This window comes from Hordeum vulgare, chromosome 2H (assembly GCF_904849725.1).
Source record: "Hordeum vulgare subsp. vulgare chromosome 2H, MorexV3_pseudomolecules_assembly, whole genome shotgun sequence".
In the NCBI taxonomy this organism is placed as follows: Eukaryota; Viridiplantae; Streptophyta; class Magnoliopsida; order Poales; family Poaceae; genus Hordeum; species Hordeum vulgare.
Genome location: NC_058519.1, coordinates 578,874,486 through 578,897,272, shown reverse-complemented (window position 1 = coordinate 578,897,272; position 22,787 = coordinate 578,874,486). Strand labels below are relative to the sequence as shown.

At 43.0% G+C, this 22,787-nt stretch overlaps 1 protein-coding gene across 1 annotated transcript; it reads right to left on the bottom strand.

The window, feature by feature from the left end:
* Positions 1-10,104: 10,104 nt before the first annotated feature.
* LOC123428670 lies at positions 10,105-16,597 on the bottom strand. Its single transcript, XM_045112859.1, has 7 exons — positions 16,328-16,597; positions 14,339-15,001; positions 12,458-13,903; positions 12,049-12,376; positions 11,218-11,473; positions 10,705-10,921; positions 10,105-10,609 (listed from the first exon to the last, which is right to left on the bottom strand). Exons 1-7 carry the CDS (start codon positions 16,595-16,597, stop codon positions 10,568-10,570), a joined length of 3,222 nt encoding a protein of 1,073 aa, XP_044968794.1. The 3' UTR covers positions 10,105-10,567.
* Between the last annotated feature and the right edge of the window lie 6,190 nt (positions 16,598-22,787).

Sequence of the window (22,787 nt, the reverse complement as noted above, 5' to 3'; positions counted from 1 at the left end):
TATGTATCCACACATGTATTTGAGTTTCCAATCAATACAATTCTAGCATGGATAATAAACGATTATCATGAACAAGGAAATATAATAATAACCAATTCATTATTGCCTCTAGGGCATATTTTCGACAGTCTCCCACTTGCACTAGAGTCAATACTCTAGTTCACATCACTATGTGATTGTAAAGAATCTAACACCCATACAGTTCCGGGCCTCGATCATGTCTTGCTTGTGAGAGAGGGTTTTAGTCAACGGGTCTCAACCTTTCAGATCCATGTGTGCTTTAGATATATCTATTTCATCCTATAGATGCTGCTACCACGCGCCATTTGGAACTATTCCAAATGACTCCTCCACTATACGAATTCGGTATACTACTCAGAGTTATCCGGATTAGTGTCAAAGCTTGCATCGACGTAACCCATTACGACCAACTCTTTTATCACCTCTATAATCGAGAAAAATTCCTTAGTCCACTAGTTACTAAGGATAACTTCTGACCGCTCTCGAGTAATTAATTCTTGGATCACTTCTGTATCCCTTGACAGATTCATGGCAAGGCACACATCGGGTGCGGTACACAACATAGCATACTATAGAGCCTACGGCTGATGCATAGGGGACGACCTTCGTCCTTTCTCTTTCTTCTACCGTGGTCGGGTTTTGAGTCTTACTCAATACACACACCTTATAACACAGTCAAGAACTCTTTCTTTGACTGGTCTATTTTGAACTCCTTCAAAATCTTGTCATGGTTTGTATTCATTTGATAGTTCTATTAAGCATTTTGATTTATCTCTGTAGATCTTGATGCTCAATGTTCAAGTAGCACAATCCAGGTTTTCCTTTGAAAAACACTTTTCAAATAACTCTATATGCTTTCCAGAAATTACACATCATTTTCGATCAAAAATATGTCAATCACATATACTAAGCAGAAATTCTATAGTGCTCCCACTCTCTTCTTTGGAAATACAAGTTTCTAATAAACCTTGTATAAACCCAAAAGCTTTGATCATCTCATCAAAGCGTATATTCCAACTCCGAGATGCTTTCTCCAGTCCATAGAAGGATTGCTGGAGCTTGCATACTTGTTAGCATCCTTTAGGATCGACAAAACCTTCTGGTTGTATCACATAGAACCTTTCCTCAAGGAAACTGCCAAGGAAACAATGTTTCGACATCCTATCTCCAAGATTTCATAAACTAGTCGTAAACACGTGCATTCGCACGGACGCATCTATAATCATAGCAATGGTAATATTCAAGAAAATAACATGAACCACAAACATATGTTTGCATATGAAGTGCAATTTTGTTTTGGTTATTATCATTTAAGTTAATGACTATAAACAACAAAAAGGATAACTACAAAGAAACAAATTATTTGTCAAGCCGGTGAGAATTTGGTCAAAAGTTCATACAAATTTTAATAGTTGACTAAATGATCATGAAAAATAAAAGTTAATACTTATTTTGTATCGGGAATTTATATGGAGCAATATCAGAGAATCTTTAGGACGTACATGACACATCTCAAAAATCAGATAGAAAGGATATATAAGAACCATGTATAATGAACAACATATAGCAATCTTGTGTGTGTGTTTGTGTGTGTATGTGTCAAGAGGTCCGTTGTCAACTTGTTTCTCTAGTATTCTCTTGATGTGACATTACGAGTTAATAAAAAGCTTCATTTATTAGAAGAATCAAATATAATAAATGATCGATATAATAGTATGATTAATACTGAATACCATATGCATTTGATATCATCCCTAAATTACACAAAAATACATCATTATACACTGGACAACCAAGCTACATAGCTTCATACCCACATCTCATAGAGATACTCCATAATAGTAAGAATCACCAATACACTATATTTTGTACAAAAAATGAATAGAAAAGGAAGGCAGTGAAGAAGCATCTCTCTATGTTAATATGAGTAGCTAGCATTATTACCATATCCATTTTAGTTACCATAGAGGTTGTTCATAGCTGAAACGAAAACAAAATCTTAATCGTAGTCACCTACAGTTTAGTGATAATATAATGTTAAAAGCAAGTTCAATCAATGTTATAATATATTCTAATTATCGTAGATATAGTCAAAACAAAATAAACTTCCCAAATAATTTTCTAGATATTTGTGCACAAAACCCTTAACAAATAAATGAAACTGTGTAAAAGATGTCCTTGGTCATTCATGAAACAAATATTGTGTCTATATTGTAATTTAATAAGTATATAAAAATAATTATAACAATCTTATCAATTATCATTTAATTACAAAATAATTCCAAGTCCTATGTCTCAGTAACTAAAATCGTACTCCTATCTTTGTGAAATTAGGAAACATAATTAAAAAAATTCTCATGATGCATGTCAAATATAATATATTTATGTGCATGGTAAACATACAAATTATTTTTGTAACATCGGCCTAGAGATAAATTTCCTACAATGTTCATATTTAATTGGCTTGTAACTCAATGATGGAAATACACGCGTAATTTAGATGTATTATTTTTTAAATGCATGACAATGCTACAGTCAATGCCAAACAAACCACAAATAATATAATTTATTGATTTGAACAATCATCTTAATTATATTTCCAAGAGATTATATTGACAACAAAGCAATAAACCAAGTTATATGGTAGATGTTAGATCCATTGGTACAGTGGTTTACCCGCTAATTTTTTTTAAATATTGCTTTTTTCAAATCTTTTTAAAAAATAATGTGTCTATTTTCAAAAATATTATAACGTCGGCCTCCCAGTGGTCGACTGCCACTTGTCGGCTTGCCACTGGCCGAAAGGTGGCAGTCGGCCACCAGTTAGCCGACAGGAGTTGAGTCGGCCACGCGTCGGCCGTGTACTGGCCAGAACACGTCGATGGAGCCCTGTCGGCTTGCGCCAGCCAGTCGGCCTCCTGGTGGCCGACAGGAGGCCAGTCGGCCACCTCTTGGCCGAGAGCGGCAACAGCTCTCTCCTTCCCTTCCTTCTTTCTTCTTTCTTCTTCTTCTTTCTTCTTCTTCTTTCTTCTCTATCTTCTTCTTCCTCCCTTTCTTCTCCTTGCTCTCATTTCTCTCTTTCTCCCCCAGACGAAAAATCTTCCGATAAAACTACGTTTTGAACCATGGTAACTTCAATACCGTTGACCCTGCTGAAAGGGTATATATACCACACCCTGCACATATGCGTACGAGTAGAGGGAGGCGACAGTCTCAGCGCATCCGAAATGACATGGATGAATCGTAGGCGCGCGGACAATGCATTTTATGTAATGAATTTGGGCATACGGATAGTAATTGTCCCACTTTCGTTACTGGAGGCCCGAGGCGTGGACGAAGCAGCCGGGGAAGAAGAGGAGGAAGAGGGGGCCAAAGAGGACGTGGAAGAGGGGGTGCAAGAGGCTGAAGAGTTTAAGATTTATGTAATAGCACTATGTTTTAAGTTTCTAAAACCACTATGTTTTAAGTTTCTAATACCACTATGTTTTAAGTTTGTAATAGCACTATGTTTTAAGTTTCTAATACCACTAAAAGGGTCAAAATGGGTCAAAATGGGTTCATTTCATGCTCAAAATTGAGAGGAAGGTTAAAACAATGAAAAAAAGGAGTTTCCCGCCCAAAGGCCACCTGTCGGCTCAGAGGAGGCCGACAGGGACTTGTCGGCTACGGGCAGGCCGACAGGCCCCCCTCCCCTGCCGACTGCCCCCTCCTGCCTCCTGTCGGCTAACTGGTGGCCGACTGCCACCTTTCGGCCAGTGGCAAGCCGACAAGTGGCAGTCGGGCACTGGGAGGCCGACGTTATAATATTTTTGAAAAATTTCAAATAGACACATTATTTTTCAAAAAGATTTGAAAAAAAGCAATATTTAAAAAAAATTAGCGGTTTACCCGGTGTGCGGTCGTCGGAATTCAGATTGATTTACACTGGTCATGCATGCGTGTCAGTAGTTAATTGAATATGCATGTATGGGCTGGATGGTGCACCTACGTGACTTCATGGATAAGTTGGCCATTCGTGTGTGACATGCGCATGATCACTCCAGCGTGCGCCTGCGCTTGCGCTTGCGCTTGCGCTTGCCGGACTTGATGATGCATGTAGCGTGGGCCTTATGCGCGGAGTGCGTGTGGCCATTAGCGGCGGATGCTCGTGCCTATCCGACTGAGAGACGCGGTGCAATGCATGGTGCGACTGCTGGATTGCATGCAGGGAAATTCACATACTCCCTCCGTTTCTAAATATAAGTCTTTTAAGAGATTCCACTAGAAGATTACATATGAATGTATATAGACATACTTTAGAGTATAGGTTCACTCATTTTGCTCCGTATGTAGCCCTTTAGTGAAATCTCTAAAAAGACTTATATTTAGGAACAGAGGGAGTACAACAATCAGGATTGATTGCCGGTCTTGATGGCCAGGTTAACTAGAGCAAGGTTAGATTAGAGGATGTGGGAATATGGTAAAGCGGACCGATGAAATCAACTATTTTTTTTCTTTTTTTCTTTTTTTTAATTGAAGATTAGATCTGAATCTCTCCCTAATAATAAAGCAAATTGAATTTCTGATCGTCCGTCGTGGCGTTTTTGCACAAAAGCCCCTGCCGTTTTCAGTAATCAATCCGCACTCCGGTAAATAAGGGAAAATAACGTTTCGTATTTCTGCCCCACGCTCAAGTCGAGCGACCGCACCTCCCAACCCTATCTGGATCCGCCGCCGGTCCTCATCCCGTCCTCCCCGCACCCCGGCCTACGTCCTCCCCCGCGCCACCTGAGTCCTCTGCGCGTGGTTCGCCGACGTCGAGGCCCAGGCCGCCGTGCTTCGGGCCCGCGCCAACGACCGTGATGGGCTGCTCAACACTCTCCTCGCCGCCACGGACAAATGGCCAGGAGGAAGAGGAGGACGCAAGGGAGGTGGGGCAGCGTCAGAATAAGCGAGCGCTGGATCCGGCCGAGGGTTACGACGAGACGGGCGTGAAGGCTTTGGTCGTGGCCGCCGCGCTCTATGCTCTGCCCCTATTCTAGGCGTCAATCATGGCTGCTCATGAGGTAAGAGAAGGAAAGATGATGAAGGACACGAACTACACACCTTTTATATGATTAATTGCAGTGCAGGAAGAAACGGCGGTGGCTCCACCATGGCCTTCACCACGCCTCCACAAGGCAATGGAGGTTGGATGCGGTGGTGGGCGGGATGGGATGCAGCTACTCGCAGGGGCAAGGCCTTCGGCGGCCGGCTCTGAGGCATGGGATCCTATTTGTGCGGTGGAGTCAGTTTGCATGTTGATTGAGTGTGCTAGCTTGTTCTGTAGTTACTCTGTAGCTATCAGTGGTCGAAGTTGGAAGCTCAATGTAAGCTGCACAGTTAAGCTTCTTTACTGGTGATGGTTTTTCCATGCTTGATTCTATGGGGCGTAGGAATTTTACTGAAACAAGCTTGATTTCCATAAGAATCTAAACCTAGCCTGAAAGATACATATTTGGGTAGATAAGTTTTAGTGATTGAAACTATTACATGTTATTATTGGTGAATAAGTTCACGTTCATGGGCAAATAAACTCGAAGATCAGGGATACATTGCTATCAATTTTGATTTGTTACTCTGACGTATTCTGTTGTCGATAAAATCATATAGTCAAGTGAGGCATGTAGCACAGGTATTCAATCTAGACTGATTTTTTGGTGGGAATAATTAATCATGAATTTCCTTGGGTTCTCTCCTGATATTTGGCAGTTGTAGAATATCATATTCATTATTCATATGAAATATGACATCTCCATTGTTACTGTAGAATATGATATACATTATTTATTTGATATATGACATCTCTATTATTACTACTGGAGCTGAAAAATATATTTCACAACTACCTAAACATATCTATTTTATCATCTATTACTGACTTTTTGGCTACCAGGTTCAAATAAAAAAGTTGTGCAAGTGCAACCTTATGTATGAATGTACAAAAAATCCGTAGGTTAGCCAATAAAAATGATGAGCAAAAGTATTTCATCATAAAGTAGCCATGTGATCATATCTAGATTTATCGTCATCAAACATGTTCCTTCGACACATCATAGCTTCGTCAAACATCAAAGAAAAGTCATTTTTGTGTTTTCACATTCCACAAGTAATTAAAGCCTTGATTTGCTCTTCCCAACTTAGTGAAGAATCATTATGACCTTTTGAGAAACATCCAGATTGCTCCGCTAGGTTGAAATTCAAAAACCCAGTAGCTTATAAAGCCTATAATTAACTTTTCAAGATTATTATATGATTTTCTGTCAAGATGAATACATGGATACTCCACTATCTACAGTATTGTAATTTTCTCTTCGTGTTTGATACAACTCTATGATAGTTGCATCTTCACATAATCCGAAATATTGTTCGAACAAACTAACTCTTGGAGGTTTAGTTTTTTTTGTGATTGCAAAAAATGGATGACAAAGCTGAATTAAGCATCGTTGAGGATTTTGATAACCGACCATCAAAAAAGGCAAAATGCTCTAAATCAGTGTACTACTCTAAATTGCCAGAACGATCAGGTGTCTTGCTATATGAACCTCTAGGCACTGGGAAGGTAGGTGTACTGAGTTTTATTCTTTGTCTGAATTGAGTTTGCATTTCCATATGCTCAATCACTGAATGAAAGTAAAAGGCCTCAAAAACACTTAGAAACAGCAGCCCTAAAAGCGCACCCCATTCATAAAAAAATTGTTTAGTTTTTGTTTTGTTTGGCCTTTACTCCAACGACACATATATTTGCTACACTTTTTTAAAGGTGGTCTGCTTAAAAAAATAATTATTCTTCATGTTAGAGATGTTTGACGTGGGTAATAAATCAAATCATCAGTTATGTTTTATACCATGCTTGTTGTCATCACTTATATTTTAAGCGATACTTATGTTTTTTTAAAGAAATCATGATGATTGTATCACGAATACCGGAGTCAATGATATTTTTTCCCGTTGCAACGCACGGGTCATTTTCCTAGTCATTATAATGAGGACCCACAAGTTCAATGTTTTTTATTATGAGTTAATCTACACCGTTATAACTCGGTCCTATCGAATGAATGGCTCGTATTTACTGATTAACGTGATAATTTCTTAAGAGTCTATAATTAGTATAACTATAGACTATAGATAATGCAGCAACTGCTAACATAATTTCAACATACTTTTAGCATCGCTATAAGTGAGAAAGTCTCATCATAGTCAACTCTTTGAACTTGTCGGAAACATCTTTGCGACAAGTCGAGCTTTCTTAATGGTGGCATTCACCATGATCGTTTGTCTTCCTCTTAAAGATCCATTTGTACCTAACAGCCTTACGACCATCAAGTAGTTCTTTCAAAGTCTACACTTTGTTTTCATACATGGATCCTACCTCGAATTTCATGGCGTCCAGCCATTCATCAGAATCCAGGCCCACCATCGCTTCTCCATAGCTCGTAGGTTCATTGTTGTCCAACAACATGACCTCTAAGACAGGATTACCGTACTACTCTGGAGCAGTATGTTTCCTTGTCGACCTACCAGGTTTGGTAGTAACTTGATCCAAAGCTTCATGATCACCATCATCAGCTATCCAGTTCAACTAGTGTAGGCGCCACAGGAACATCTTACTGCGCCTTGCTACTCATTGGTTGAAGTGACGGTTCAATAACCTCATCAAGTTTCCACCATACTCCCACTCAATTCTTTCGAGAGAAACTTTTTCTCGAGAAATGACCCTTTTCTCGAAACAAACACTTTGCTTTTGGATCTGACATAGGAGGTATTTCCATCTGTTTTGGGTATCATATGAAGATGCATTTACCCGCTTTGCGTTCGAGCTTATCGGGCTGAAACTTTTTCACATAAGCCTCGCAACCCCAAATTTTTAAGAAACGACAGCTTAGGTTTCTCCAAACCATAGTTCATACGATGTCATCTCAATGGAATTACTGGTGCCCTATTTAAAGTGAATGCGGTTGTCTCTAATGCCTAACCCAAAAACGATAGTGGTAATTCGATAAGAGACATCATAGTATGCACCATATCCAATAGGGCACGGTTATGACGTTCGGACACACCATCACACTATGGTGTTTCAGGTGGCATTAGTTGTGAAACAATTTCCACATTGTCTTAAATGTGTACCAAACTTACAACTCAGATATTCATCTATACGATCATATTGTAGACATTTCATCCTCTTGTCACGACGATCTTCAACTTTACTCTGAAATTGCTTGAACCTTTCAATAATTCAGACTTGTGTTTCATCAAGTAAATATACTAATATCTACTCAAATCATCTGTGAAGTAAGAACATAATGATATCTACTGCGTGCCTCAGCATTCATTGGACTGCATACATCAAAATGTATCACTTCCAATAAATCACTATCTTGTTCCATCTCACTGGAAAACGAGGCCTTTGGTCATCTTGCCCATGTGGCATGATTTGCATGTCTCAAGTGATTCAAAATCAAGTAAGTCCAAACGATCCATCTCCATGGAGTTTCTTCATGCGTTTACATCAATAGGCATGGTTTTCATGTCTCAAACGATTCAAAAACGAGTGAGTCCAAAGATCCATCAGCATGGAGCTTCTTCATGCGTTTTATACCAATATGACTCAAGCGGCAGTGCCATAAGTAAGTGGTACTATCATTACTACTTTGCATCTTTTGACAACAATATTATAAACATGTGTATCACTACGATCGAGATTCAAATAAACCATTTATTTTAGGTGCAAGACCATTGAAGGAATTATCCAAGTTAAATAAAGTAACCATTATTCTCTTTAAAAGAATAACTGTATTGCAATAAACACAATCTAATCATGTCTATGCTCAACGCAAACAGCAAATAACAATTATTTAGGTTCAACATTAATCCCGATGGTAGAGGGAGCGTGCGATGTTTGATCACAACAACCTTGGAATTACTTCCAACACACATTGTCACCTCGCGCTTGCTAGTATCCGTTTATTCCGTAGCTATAATTTTGAGTTACTAACACTTAGCAACTGAATCGGTATCTAATACCCCGGTGCTACTATGAGTACTAGCAAGGTACACATCAATATCACATATATCCAATATACTTTTGTCCACTTTGCGAGCCTTCTTATCTACCAAGAACCTTGGGTAGTTCCGCTTCAGTGACCGTTCCCCTCATCACAGAAGCACTTAGTTTTGGATTTGGGTTCAAACTTGGGTTTATTTACTAGAGTGGCATCAGGTTTGCCATTCATGAAGTATCCCTTCTTGCCCTTCTTGAAACTAGTGGTTTTACTAACCATCAACAATTGATGCTCCTACTTGATTTCTACTTTTAAAGTGTCAAACATCGCGAATAACTCAAGGATCATCTCTATCCCTGATATGTTATAGTTCATCATGAAGCTCTGTAGCTTGGTGGCAGTGAATTTGGAGCCTGGGGAGAATCCAGGGGGAGCTGAGCTGAGATGTGACGGCCCACCTGCCCCCCACCCCTAGCAGTCGTAAAAGGTCGAAGGGTCCGAAGGGGGGAGGGGGAGCAGCTCTCCTCCGAGCCCTCGTCGTCGACGTCAAAGTGATGCGGGTGCCTTTGTCGCCCGTGGTAGTCATCGGGATCACCTTGGCCATCGGCGGGCGGGCCATCACCAGAGAAGCGGGGGCAGCCCACATGGTTGGGCGGCTCCAGGGCGATTGAGAGGTCGAACCCGTCGTCGTTGAAGAACATTCGGACCACCGCCCGGAGCTTGGAGGAGTCCAGGCACTTGACCTTGACGCAGACCTCCTCCTCCTTGCACAGCGAGAGCTCGTCCACCACCACCACCACGCCAAGGAACTTGGACATGCTGTGAATCACGCTCTCCGAGCGAGCAATGTCCGACAAGCCAGAGATGAGGATCCAAGCCGTGTCGGGGACCGCAACCGGCAAGGCGTCGCCGGCCGGCTCTCGGATGTCCACCACGAGCTTGTCCACCCAAATATTTACTGTTAAACCATTCCCAATTCTTCAAATACACCCTTGATTAAAAACTTCAATACCTGAACATATGCTTTGCCAAACATAAGAAGATCCCTTCTTCAGCTGAACTGACAATATATTACCATCCGGATAATATTTGGCCCTAAGGATTCTTGCACATAAGGATTCATTATTTTCAATCAATCACCACACTTGTTTAGCTAGGAGTGTTCTATTAAAACTACACAAGTCTCTACACGATCCAGCCAGTTGGGAGAATATATAACCTGGTTACTACGGCTGGGTGGAAGTGGAACCAGCAAAACAGGACGGCATGCTCGCGCAACAAGAGAGGGCAGGACCAAACGAGCTCCCAACAGCCTCGAAAGAAGTACGAGTCAGCAGGCAAGGGAGCTGCGAGCCAAGCGTCCGACATGGTTTTTCAGCCTTCCCGGCGGGAGATCTTGCGAAACATCAACTACAAGGTTCAAACGTGCACCAAGATCAAGCTACATATAGGTTCAACAAAATACGGGGCGTCTCATGACATAAGCCGTGCCTTACTAATACTAGCTAACGCAGGTGGAGGTTTCTTCAGTTCCTGATATCTCGTGAACGGTATTTGGGCCTTGATTGCTGCACATGAAACACCAAAAAATATTAGGTCACACTTGCTAGCAACTCTTTTTGTCCACTCAATGGAGAATTTGAGTAGGCCTTTTGGCAAATACCTGAAACCTTGGCTTGCTTATATGCAGCGAGTCCATTTTCACTAGATTATCAGCATCGTCAAGCTCAATGACGGCCTTGATTACTGCATTTGAAAGATCTTTGTCTTCATGAGCATCAAAATAGCAACCTCGGTCTTGTGCATCTTTGACTATGTTCTGCCAAACAGACTTGCTGTTGGACAAAGTCGTCCCATTTCCTACTATCCATAAACAGTGCCTGACAACCAACAGATAATAAGTTACACCTTCTGATGAAACTATGCTGTTTTCAACCAGAGGCTGCTCCAAAAAATGAATGCTTTTGTAACATAGAAGTGATACTGTTGGATTCATATCCTAAAATGTCACGATTATGGTTTCAATTCTTTTTTACCCTCCGATTATAGTTTCATAGTTAATACCATATTGCAAAAGCATTAACTATCAAAGTTAATTTTTTGGAAGATCTTGAAGAGTATATTTTCTTAAATCATTTTTGCATGTAGCCTGGAATAGAGCAGCCGAAAAACTTACTTAGCCCTTGTCAGAGCCACATTGGTCCTCTGCATGTTCGTGAGAAATCCAACAGAACCAGCTTTATTGCTCCTCACTGTTGATATGATAATGATGTCCTCCTCTGCACCTTGGAAACCATCCACGGATTTCACTTTCACAGAGAAACCTTCATGCATATTGTAGGATTTCCCAAGTTTTTCATGAATTGCTCTAACTTGAGCATTATATGGGGACACAACACCAACAGAGATTTTGATTCCCGTAGAGAATGACTCTGCAATTAGGAGAAAAATAATAACTACTCCCTCCGTCCCAAAATTCTTGTCTTGGATTTGTCTAGATATGAATGTATCTAGTCACGTTTTAGTATTTTGATACATCCATTTTTAAACAAATCTAAGACAAGAATTTTGGGACGGAGGGAGTATTATACATGCTGTGAGCCAAGGAAAAGCTACTAGTGTCTCAGATTGTATACTTGTTACTCCTTCCGTTCAAAAATACTGCACATGTAGGCTTGCATGCAAATTTAGTGACATTTTTCTCTGTTTTGCACACATATCGCTTCCCCCTCTCTAAAACATTTATGAAATCAAACCCAACTCTTCTCTTAATAGAAATTATAGGCAACATGTTGCTTGTTCTTGAAAAAAAGAAACCAAATCCATCAAAACATATCTCTCATGCCCAACACATTAATACCATAGATAGCATGGTCATTTCCCTCAAGTAAGCTATTGGTTTCATGACTTCTTGTGACGAAACAAAAAAACTACCTCTTACATGTTTCTTAAGGAGGTTATTATTAAAAATTGGTAAAACAATTAAAGAATTAATACTGATGGTTACCTTTAAACAACCTCTGCACTATCCGTGATACTGCAGCAGCTTCAATTGTGTTTTTCAGGCTACGCCCATGCTTCTCAGTTGTTTCATGTCCTCCATCTACATTTATGAATGAGTATGACCCAAAGATTTTGCTTGCTAAAAACCTCTTTTCATAGCTCTCAGTAGTGACATTAGGACCGTCAGATATCTTGCCATCGTAAAATGTAACAAGTGGAAATTTGCTTATTTCTGGATGCATCCTGTATTGCACATTGAGAAGGTGCTTACTGTATCCCAGCATACTTAACCTCTCAAAAACACTTCGCCCGAATTTAGCATTGTCAGATATCTACAGAATCACAATACATGTCAATTCATGGCTTCCAAATGGAAAAATGAAAGAAAAGAATAGTCAACACATATAGCTTACTTTGCTTTTCACCAAAGCAGGTAACTGATATTCATCTCCGATAAAAACAGCCTGCTTTATGCCAGGCAGCAGCAAGGGAATTAAGGTCTCACACTCTTTAAGCTGTGCAGCCTCGTCAACAATCAGCAAGTCCAGAAGATTTGGCTTTTCAGGCTTCTTGAGCAATCTGCCGGTATCAGAAGGAGAATTGTCCATGGGCACACCATACAACCGGAAAGAGCTGGAAACTGTACAGAGAATGCATTTCGTTCTCTGCAGCAGATACAGTTGAATTTGCCTCGTGCTGTAATAATTTGGAAGCTCTAAGTTTTTGCGAAGATATCTTAATTCTTGCACACAGAGTGATCTAGCCAGTTTAAACCTGGATTTATTGCATCTGTTAGTCTGCACACAGGCTAACTGCTGAGGCCAGGACACAGGGTTACAGTCCTCTTCTACCTTGCCCTCAAGAAGATCATCTGAGCATATATCATCAGTATTCTTGTCACAATTTATCAAAGCATGGAGAATTTTTATCAATTCAAGCACTTCCAACATACACTGAAAGCTCTGTCCTGTTTCTGAACTTCTTGGATGATCATTATATAGTATATTGATGCAATAGCACAAATCCTTAGAAAGTTTGTTGTAATTATGCTTCAAATAATCCTTGAATGGCAGTGTTCTTAATGCTTCCATCATAGTTTCAGAGTCATCCCATCCTTCCTTATGGCACTCTCCTTTCTCAGCCTCAGGCCTGTTATGGGTTATCTTGCGGAACACCGAGAGAGGTGCGACAAGATGATCTTTGGAGTTCGGATTGGATCGTAAAGGATACCTTAAGGGCAAAGAATTCATGTCCTTGCGCGGGAGGGGTTTGTCCCCATCCTTTTCAGGCGTCTCCTTTTCCATCTTCATCTTCTCAACAATATCCTGAATGTGCAATTTGTACTTGGCCACAGGATTCTCAATAAGATCTATCAGTGAGCACAAGCATTGCCTCCAACCAGTGTGTGGTACAAAACATGGCAACAACCGCTCTGCACGCGAGTCAAGGAATACCATGGAAAGATCATTACTATCATCTATTTTCATCCTCTCTTTATTTCCAAACAGGACAATGTCATTCAGAAAGCAAGCGCTGCCATCTGAAGACTCTCCAACAAGCCTGACAATCCGCGATGCAACTTCCAGTACAGCAGTATTGGTTGGTGCACAGGTAAGTGTCTTTAGGCCCTTGGCGAGCATTGCCCACAGGATAGTGCTGATCGTTTTAGTTTTACCTGTCCCAGGGGGGCCCCATATGAGTTTTAGGGAAGGCGAGTGGTTCTCCATTACAGAGACACAGTCTGCTACTGCATTCAGCTGTGAATCATTCAGGCTGAACTTCTCAACGCCAAGACCATCAATTGATCTCCGAGCGATGTACTGAGATATCTGGTAGCATGACAAGCTATCATCCAGTACCTTCAAGGGGAAATGTGCAAGTAAATCAAGGATCTAGAGTAGTGTGTGTGTAAAATCATACATTTGTAAAAGAACATAGGGGAATTATCAGTTCTCTCATTTCAGATTCAGAAGGATATGATTAACATTACTGACAGGATCAATGTGATCGTGATGCAAGGTGTTAGCAGAAGTAATATTAACACAGAAGAAATCTCATGTGGAGAGCCATAGGTTGCCAAAGCATAATAAGACAGCAAGAGCATGTGCCTGTCCTTATACTAAGTACTAACTTCTAAGTATGACCTTTATAACACACACACACACACACACACACACACACACACACACACACACACATACATATATATATATATATATATATATATATATATATATATATATATATATATATATATATATATATATATATATATATATATATATATATATATATATATGTTGATGCCAGGCATAGTAAGCTATCAAAAAGGACCTAAACTTAATTTTAAATGTAAACATCTGGCATACCCTTCGCTTGTATTGCCACACCAGATCAACGATGCCAGTACTACTGCTTCTGTTCTGATTTTCTACTTCCATACGAAGGCACTTCCAGATCCGATTGTATGTCTTCATATTTATGAGAAACACAGCAAACGATGGCGCCACAGGCAATTTTGTTTCTGGATCTACTTCAATTGGAATAGCAGCTGAAAACCGAACAATGCAACAATTGGGTGGGAAATCTCCATCTTTGTCTCCACATTTTAGAACTGAACCTAAAACATAAGATGCCTTATTTTGTATCAAATCAGACACATGCTGCGGTTTCCGCAAGGAAACAACTATTATGTCCCCTCCTTTGGGACTGTATGTCTCCCTTGACTTAGGATCCTTTGCTGGCTCCGCAACCTCAAAACAGAATATTGATTTCTCATCATCAAGCTTCTCCACCCAGATTATTTTTATAAAGTTCGACTGAGCATAATCATCCAATGCTGAAAATACATCAGCATGTACTTCTTCAATTAGAGGGCATGTGAATGAGTTCAAATAAGTGATTTTTGACGTGAAGGTATCCGGTATGCTCTTGACCTGCAATGAATGTCCACATAGCTTGATCAGTTCTCATTTGAAATAAATTCTACTGTAAGAAGTAAGAACAGTCAGTGATCAGTAGGATAAGAACAATGCAGTAGAAAATCTGGATGAGATCCACAAAATAGGACACAAACCATATGATCAGGATTCTTTTTGGTTTTGCAGTAAGCGCGGCATAATTAAGAACGTAATTTTGCTAAGAAATCAGGATTCTTTCGTTTTGTCGGATAACAAATAAGGATTCAGCACTGAAACGAATACCAGAACAAAAAACTACCAAGACAACTAAACCGAGCAAACATACCAAGTCCACAAAGAATGTAAACGAAACTGTACCTAAGTCGCAGTGATATGTTCAAGAAAAACAGGTTCAGTCCTGCCATGCGTGTGGTTTATTCAGTCACCTGCTGCGGATTTTACAGAAAAATTTGCGATTCGGTTGAAACCTGCTCCCATTCAAGGGGGGCTTTCTGCTTGGCAAAACAACGAGCACCGAGCATACAAGCTGCGGTCACCGCGCATAACGCACATCTGAGCAGAAAATAGAGATGGCAGAGGAGTGAATATACTGACTCGACGAGCGAGGAGCGCCGTCGACAGACGGGGCCTCACTCCAGTGCGGGCAGCGTAGCGGCGCGGCCTCCATTGGAGGAGCTCGAGCCACCATCAACCTGAACCTGGGCAACGAGGAACACAGAACAAGAGAACGGAGGACGTTGAATGGGCCATTGCCGAGCTGCGGGAGAGCCTAGGTGCGGAGGGGATTTCCCCTCCAAAAAAAAAGATGGGGAAGGATTACGCACAACTTGGGCCGAACAGGCCTCTACCGCAGAGATAAATATTGGGCTTCTTCAGAATACGTCATTTTCGTCACTCCTCTAAAATATTTCTCAAAAAACACCATCACTCCTCTAAAATATTTCTCAAAAAACACCATCACTCCTCTAAAACATCAACATAATACGTTCCCTTCCCAAAAGCGAAAATCCTATGCCTAATTTTTTTAATAATATTTTTTTAGCGAACTTTGTAATACCTTTTCGGGAGAAATTCTGTAATATAATTAGCCATACAAATTGTATGGGCACTCAAAAACCCTGGTGGAGTCCATCTAAAAGTTCAGGAAGATACTATTGTCAAAGTGAGTACCACTCACCAAATTCATTTCAGGCAAACATTTTTTTTGTTTTGTTTTACTATATAAAGGAGTAGTACCAGCCGGATGGATAACAAGAAATGGAGCCCGAAAGAAGGAAAATACGTGCAGATTACAAGCAAGCAAACAAGGTGAGATGAGAACTCAAATCTCAAAAGATGCCGTTCGATCGTACGCACGCTCACCTGCTGCCTGAGGAGGTTCTTGTTGAAGATATCGTGGACGGACCAGGAGAAGATCTTGTGCTCCAGGTAGCCCAGGGCAAACCTGCTGAGCGCCTTGTCGTCCTTCTTCACCTCCGCCCAGTAGCTACGCACGGCCTCCCTCTTCCTCACGGCCTCCTCCTCGGCATCCATCCTGCTGTCGTCCTCTGCGCTATGGAACACCTCGCCGAGGTCGCTCATGGTGCTGGTGCCGCTCTCCTCGCTCGGACCCTTGGTAGCTCCTACACCCATGAAGACCGCAGGCGCGTGTTTGGGAAGAGACTGCGAGACTACTCCTATATATGATGTCGTTGGAATTTCCGAGGTTAAAAAGGTAGTGAGGAGTAGAGCAAATGTGCCTAGGTTGATATAGGCGGTGGGGATTCCGGAGCTGAAGTAAATGCAGGTGCGAGACGACTGGGCGTGTGCGTGAGCTGTCTCACTTCCCGATGGCCGCATGCAGCAGTAGCAAATCGAACGCAAGATCTCCCGGATATGGGGGGATGCAGCAGGCTTGAAACCAAAAAACGCAAGATTTACCAGAGTACTGTAGAGTACTATCGGAGCGATGATATAGTAGTATACGTACTAGTACTTCGCACTTTCAACAATTATAGGGCTTTTTTTCTTGGTGATTTTGAGTTGTACACTGAAAAATGCAAATGCATATACAACATTGATTATAGCTGGCCAAATAGGCTGGGCTAAACAGACCGGTCCACGAGCCCGTCATGGGCCAGACACGACACGACCTAAACGGGCCCGTGCCAAGCACGCAGCACGCCTTGGGCCGTGCTTAGGCCTTGAGGCTAGGCACGCGGGCCGGCTAGGCACGGCCCGTTTATTTTTTATATATTTATATTTTTTAATATATATATACATAATAAATGATCCAAATAGGCCTCAAAATCAGTCCATAAAATTAAAAATATATTACCCAGCGTGCTAATCGGGCCAACATGTCGGCCCGTTTATTAACCGAGTCGTGCCTGGGCCTGGAGGCGCAGCCCACGGGTTGGCACGGCACGGCCGGATTAGTAAACATGCCGGTGCGGGCTGTGCCGTGTCGGGCCCGTTTACAATGGATCGGGTCGTGTTGTGTCGTGTCGGTCCGTTTGGTCAGGTATGACATTGATGCAATGGTGCGCTTTTAAATGCCACTTAAAAATTAGGGTGGGAGCATGATGAAGTAGGATCTGACAGTGGAGATGCGTGGCGCTGCTGCCGCCCGTCCAAGGTCCAACACTTGGCACGGCGACTACCTCGGTGTCCAGGTGTCCGGTGTCCAGATCGAGAAGATTGTTCACCGAAAAATAGTCGCACCTCCGACCCGAGGCCAAGGGAGAGCGTTCAATTCTGAGACCGCTATGAAATCGATTACGGATAGACGTGGAGGTAGAGTATATCCATTCCTATTGAGGTGAATGTTCGTTCTCTTTGCATTCATGAGTTAGAGTTAGAGTTGATTAGATTGGACTGCTTAATCCTAAAACATCAAACAGAAGGATTAGAGTTGGTTGGATGCATCTAACCCATCTAAAAAAACTAACCCATCCAAGAGGTGCTTATTTGGGTTAGAGTTAGGTGGGGCCCAAAAAAAATTATTTTTCCCTCTACCTCCACCATAACAAATTTTGGTAAAATGAGCCAAATGATTGGAAAAAGTGCATTTATTAACAATTTAACCCTGCCATCCAAGCACCTCTTTGGTTAGAGTTAGTTCAGAGTTAGTGAAGGGTTAGAATCTAACTCTAACCTCTAAGGGCATTTCTAACAGTTTGTTGGTTATCTTGTTGGTAAAATATGTCATGTCATTAACCAACACCTTAACATACAACTACTCCAATAGGTTGTATCTAGTTTGGCCAATAAGATGTGAGATAATAAATAAGGTGCTCTCTCATTCTACATTGGAACTTGTGCAAGGGTGTTGGTTAATTTACATATAACCTTGCTCTCTTTCCTTATTTACTGCATGACACATCATCAAAAATCTTATGTGTCAAAATCGACCAACAGCTATCTTACAAACATTGAAGATGCCCTAACTGAGTTAGAGTGTCAAAACAGGGCCAACGGTGCTCTAGGCCTGACGCGTGTCTGTGTATCACAACAACTTGTAGTAATACGCACGCGCGAGATCTGCCAGCAAGCGCGACCTCCAAATGCATTGCAGAGACAAAATTTGTGTTAGAACAAGTACAATAGAGCTGAATCATCTGGCTATAAGAAAAAAAAAAAATATTTTTGTTTAGTTGGAGGAAAGAGAAGATAAGCGGGCTCCTAGTTAAGACCCAGCTCTAGCACATGTTTCTAGGCATTTTGTGAGAGTGAAAAATGGACCATGTAATAAAAAAGTAGTGTTTTTTCTAACTAACTATTGTACATATTAGTTATAAGATGAGCTATAGATGACATGTCAATGCCTTATAGTCAGCAGCTGGCTATAGTATTAACCATGCTCTTATAACCTTTTATGCTTACAAAATACAAAATAACATCGTTTATAAAAAATTCTAAAACTAATCTGTTTTGATCACGCCAACATCCCTGACGTGTAAGTTACACGAAAAACGTCACGGTCTCTGTCGTCTAGTATGGTGCCCGCACAACCGGCTGACCCATTGCCTAGCTGACGTGACAAAGGACCAGACGTAAGGCTTCCTGGCGTCTGATCCTGGTAAGTGACCACACGCTAGGGACCTTGGCTTCTTTTACGTTACACAAACAACTTTTTGATAATACGTGACATGTCATCTAGTCGTAAGGTCCTTACATTTGGTCATTTATCAGGAGCAGACGTCAGGGTCCTTCGAGTCTGATCCTTTGATCAACGGGTCAATTGGTTGTGGGGGACACATATCAAACGCCAAGAATCACGGCGTTTCACATGCATTCCGGACACCAGGAATGTTGGCTTGACCAAAACAAGTCAAAAAAACAAGGTCAATTCTGTATTTTGTTAGTACAAAAGGCTAAAAAGATTGTCCCATTGCAGGCGCCACGACGCCCGCCCGCCCATCAACTTGTTCTGCCCGCTGCTTGGTCATGGTGCTTTCCGCCCTGGCTGCTCGTTCGCTCGGTCGCCCTCTCCACTGCCTCCAACCCAAGCAAGACTTCCTCTTCCTGTGACCCCCTCAGAGCCCAAGCTCATGAACAACATCTTGGCTATTATCTGAACATCCGCCATGCGCGTTGTTAGAGTTGTGTCGAATATTCTTGTATAAGGTAGATTACAGTTGGACTTTGAGTAGTATCATGTTTAGACAGGATATGGAGTCGTGTCCTGATAGGACACTTGTATCCTAGGCCTCTCATATATAGGGGGTAGACACACGATGTAACATATGCCAACATAATAGCACAGGTACGCGGGCGAGCCGGCGGCGTGTGCCGGCGCCCGGGCGGTCGGGGTGAGGTATTGTGATGGTGTCACGGGGAGGAGCGCCTCTAGTCAGGCCCCGGGGATGTAGCCATATCGGTGAACCTCATTAACAATCTTGGTGTCGTGCTCGTGTGATTGCTTGGTCCTCGGTAGATCGACGGATTGCCTCAGATTATTCTAACAAGTGGTATCATGAGCAAGGTTCAAGAAGGCTGCAGATCGTTGGTCTAGAGGAGAGGAGCGAAAAGATTCGTCGGATCGATTGTGCAAAAGTCGGTTGGTTGAATCGGCAAGTGCTGAAGGTTGATAGTCGGCGTGGTTCTATTCGGGTTTATGGAAGCGATCAGAGGCAGCAGATTCATGCAGCAGCACACGTATAAAGCTCGCGTGATCAAAAAGCGGGCAACAGGCTGGCATCGCGTGCAGGCGGGTAGTATGCGGCAGATCAATTCGGATCAAGGCTGGCCGAGCGACACATTTGATCAGGAAGCGACTTGGCGGTGGCGGAACGTGCGTCTGCACAAGTAGCGATCGAGAAGATGCGGTTGTGTCGGTAGTGCGTACATCAGGAGTTAGCACGCGCTGTCAAGCTGGCCCACGCGGGGCTGACTGAGGCGGACCAGACGTGCATGGCCAGGCTCGATTCATGGCTTCGCGCTGCAGGGATTGCGAGCATATGGCCGGAGGGCGATCGAGACAAGTCGCAAGTGCTGGAGAGTTGCAGGAGGTTGTACGTATATGTGCATGCAAGATTTGTTAAAGGAAAAAGTCCAAAAAAAACCTTGAACCGGTAGACGGTGGCGAGATTCCACCCTGAAGTGGTAATCCCTGAAGTTTGCACTCTCAAGTCAGTAATCCGAGTCTAAAAATAACCTTGACAACATTCCCAAACAGGGATTGCATGCGTGGCAAGTGAGGGTCGGGTTTGTTTTTTTTTCCTTTTTTGGACCAAAGGAGAAGGCGTTGTTACTGCTTATAGGGTGGGCCGGCCCAGCTTAACAACCCATTTACTGATTTAGACCAGGATGGCCGCCCAGCCCGAGGAGTGTCTCCTTGTCTTCTTCTCTGCTTTGGCGACGGCAATGGCGATGGCCTGGTGATCGACGGAAGCGGCAACGATCGGGGCGGCGCTCGACGGCAAGCGTCAGGCGAAGGTATGTCCCCATCGTTCACCTCCGCTGGGCACCGTGTTGGAAATATGCCCTAGAGGCAATAATAAAATGGTTATTATCATATTTCCTTGTTCATGATAAATCGTCTATTGTTCATGCTATAATTGTATTAACAGGAAACAGTAATACATGTGTGAATAAATAGATCACAATGTGTCCCTAGCAAGCCTCTAGTTGGCTAGCTCGTTAGTCAATAGATGATCATGGTTTCCTGGTCATGGGCATTAGATGTCATTGATAACGGGATCACATCATTGGGAGAATGATGTGATGGACAAGACCCAATCCTAAGCATAGAACTAGATCATATTGTTCGTATGCTAAAGCTTTTCTAATGTCAAGTATCTTTTCCTTCGACCGTGAGATTGTACAACTCCCGGATACCGTAGGAGTGCTTTGGGTGTATCAAACATCACAACGTAACTGGGTGACTATAAAGGTGCACTACGGGTACCTCCGAAAGTGTCTGTTGGGTTGGTACGAATCGAGATCGGGATTTTTCACTCCGTGTGACGGAGAGGTATCTCTGGGCCCACTCGGTAGAACATCATCATGAGCTCAATATGACTAAGGAGTTAGTCGCATGATGACATGCTACGGAACAAGGTATAGGTATACCGACGATCGAATCTCACGCAAGTTCTATACCGACAGACAAAGGGAATTGTATACGGGGTTGATTGAATCCTTGACATCGTGGTTCATCTGATGAGATCATCATGGAGCAAGTGGGAGCCACCATGGTTATCCAGACCCCGCTGATGGTTATTGGCCGGAGAGGTGTCTCGGTCATGTCTGCCTGTCTCCCGAACCCGTAGGGTCTACACACTTAAGGTTCGATGAAACTAGGGTTATAGGGAATTGTTATACGAGGTTATCGAAAGTTTTTCGGAGTCCCGGATGAGATCCCGGACGTCACGAGGAGCTCCGGAATGGTCCGGAGGTGAAGATTGATATATAGGACGGATGGTTTCGGACATCGGAAGTGTTTCGGGCATCACCGGTAACGTACCGGGACCACCGGGACCAGCGGAGGTGGCCCCGGGGGTCCACCGAAGGGGGGCAACGACCCCGGGAGGCTAGATGGGCCAAGTGGGGGAGGGAACCAGCCCCTAGGTGGGCTGGTGCCCCCCCCACTCAGCCCAAGGCGCAGGGGAGAGGGAAGGGGGGCAAACCCTAAGCCAGGTGCGCCTAAGGCCCACCAGGGGTGCGCCACACCCCTCCTCCCCTCCTGGCCGCCACCTCCTGGCGCAGATGGGGGCTGCCACACCCCTTGGGGGTGGGAACCCTATGGGCTGCGCCCCCTCCCTCTCCCCCTATATATAGTTGAGGTTTGGGGCTTTTTTGAGACAGACTTTTCCCTCTCCCTCGGCACAGCCCTGCCCTTCTTCCTCCTCCTCTCTGCCGGTGCTTGGCGAAGCCCTGCTGGGAGACCTCATCTCTCCATCGACACCATGCCGTCGTGCTGCTGGAGTTCTTCCCCAACCTCTCCCTCCTCCTTGCTGGATCAAGGTGCAGGAGACGTCGCCGGGCTGCACGTGTGTTGAACGCGGAGGTGCCGTAGTTCGGCACTAGATCGGAATCACACCGCGATCTGAATCGCCGCGAGTACGACTCCATCAAACGCGTTCTAGTAACACTTCTGCTTAGAGATCTTCAAAGGTATGAAGATGCACTCACCCCTCTCTCGTTGCTGGTCTCTCCATAGGAAGATCTGAATATGCGTAGGAAAAAATTTGATTTTCTGCTACGTTACCCAACAGTGGCATCCGAGCCAGGTTTTCTATGCGTAGATTCTAGGCACGAGTAGAACACAAAAGGTTGTGGGCGATGATTGGTCAATTGCTTGCCGCTACTAGTCTTATTCTTTTTCGACGGTATTGTG

Coding starts and splice junctions, on each gene's coding strand:
- LOC123428670 (XM_045112859.1), bottom strand. CDS start 16,597: ATGGGTGTAGGAGCTACCAAGGGTCCGAGCGAGGAGAGCGGCACCAGC. Junction 12,377..12,457: donor CTGCTTTGGTGAAAAGCAAA/GTAAGCTATATG, acceptor GTGATTCTGTAG/ATATCTGACAATGCTAAATT. Junction 10,610..10,704: donor TAAGCAAGCCAAGGTTTCAG/GTATTTGCCAAA, acceptor TTTCATGTGCAG/CAATCAAGGCCCAAATACCG.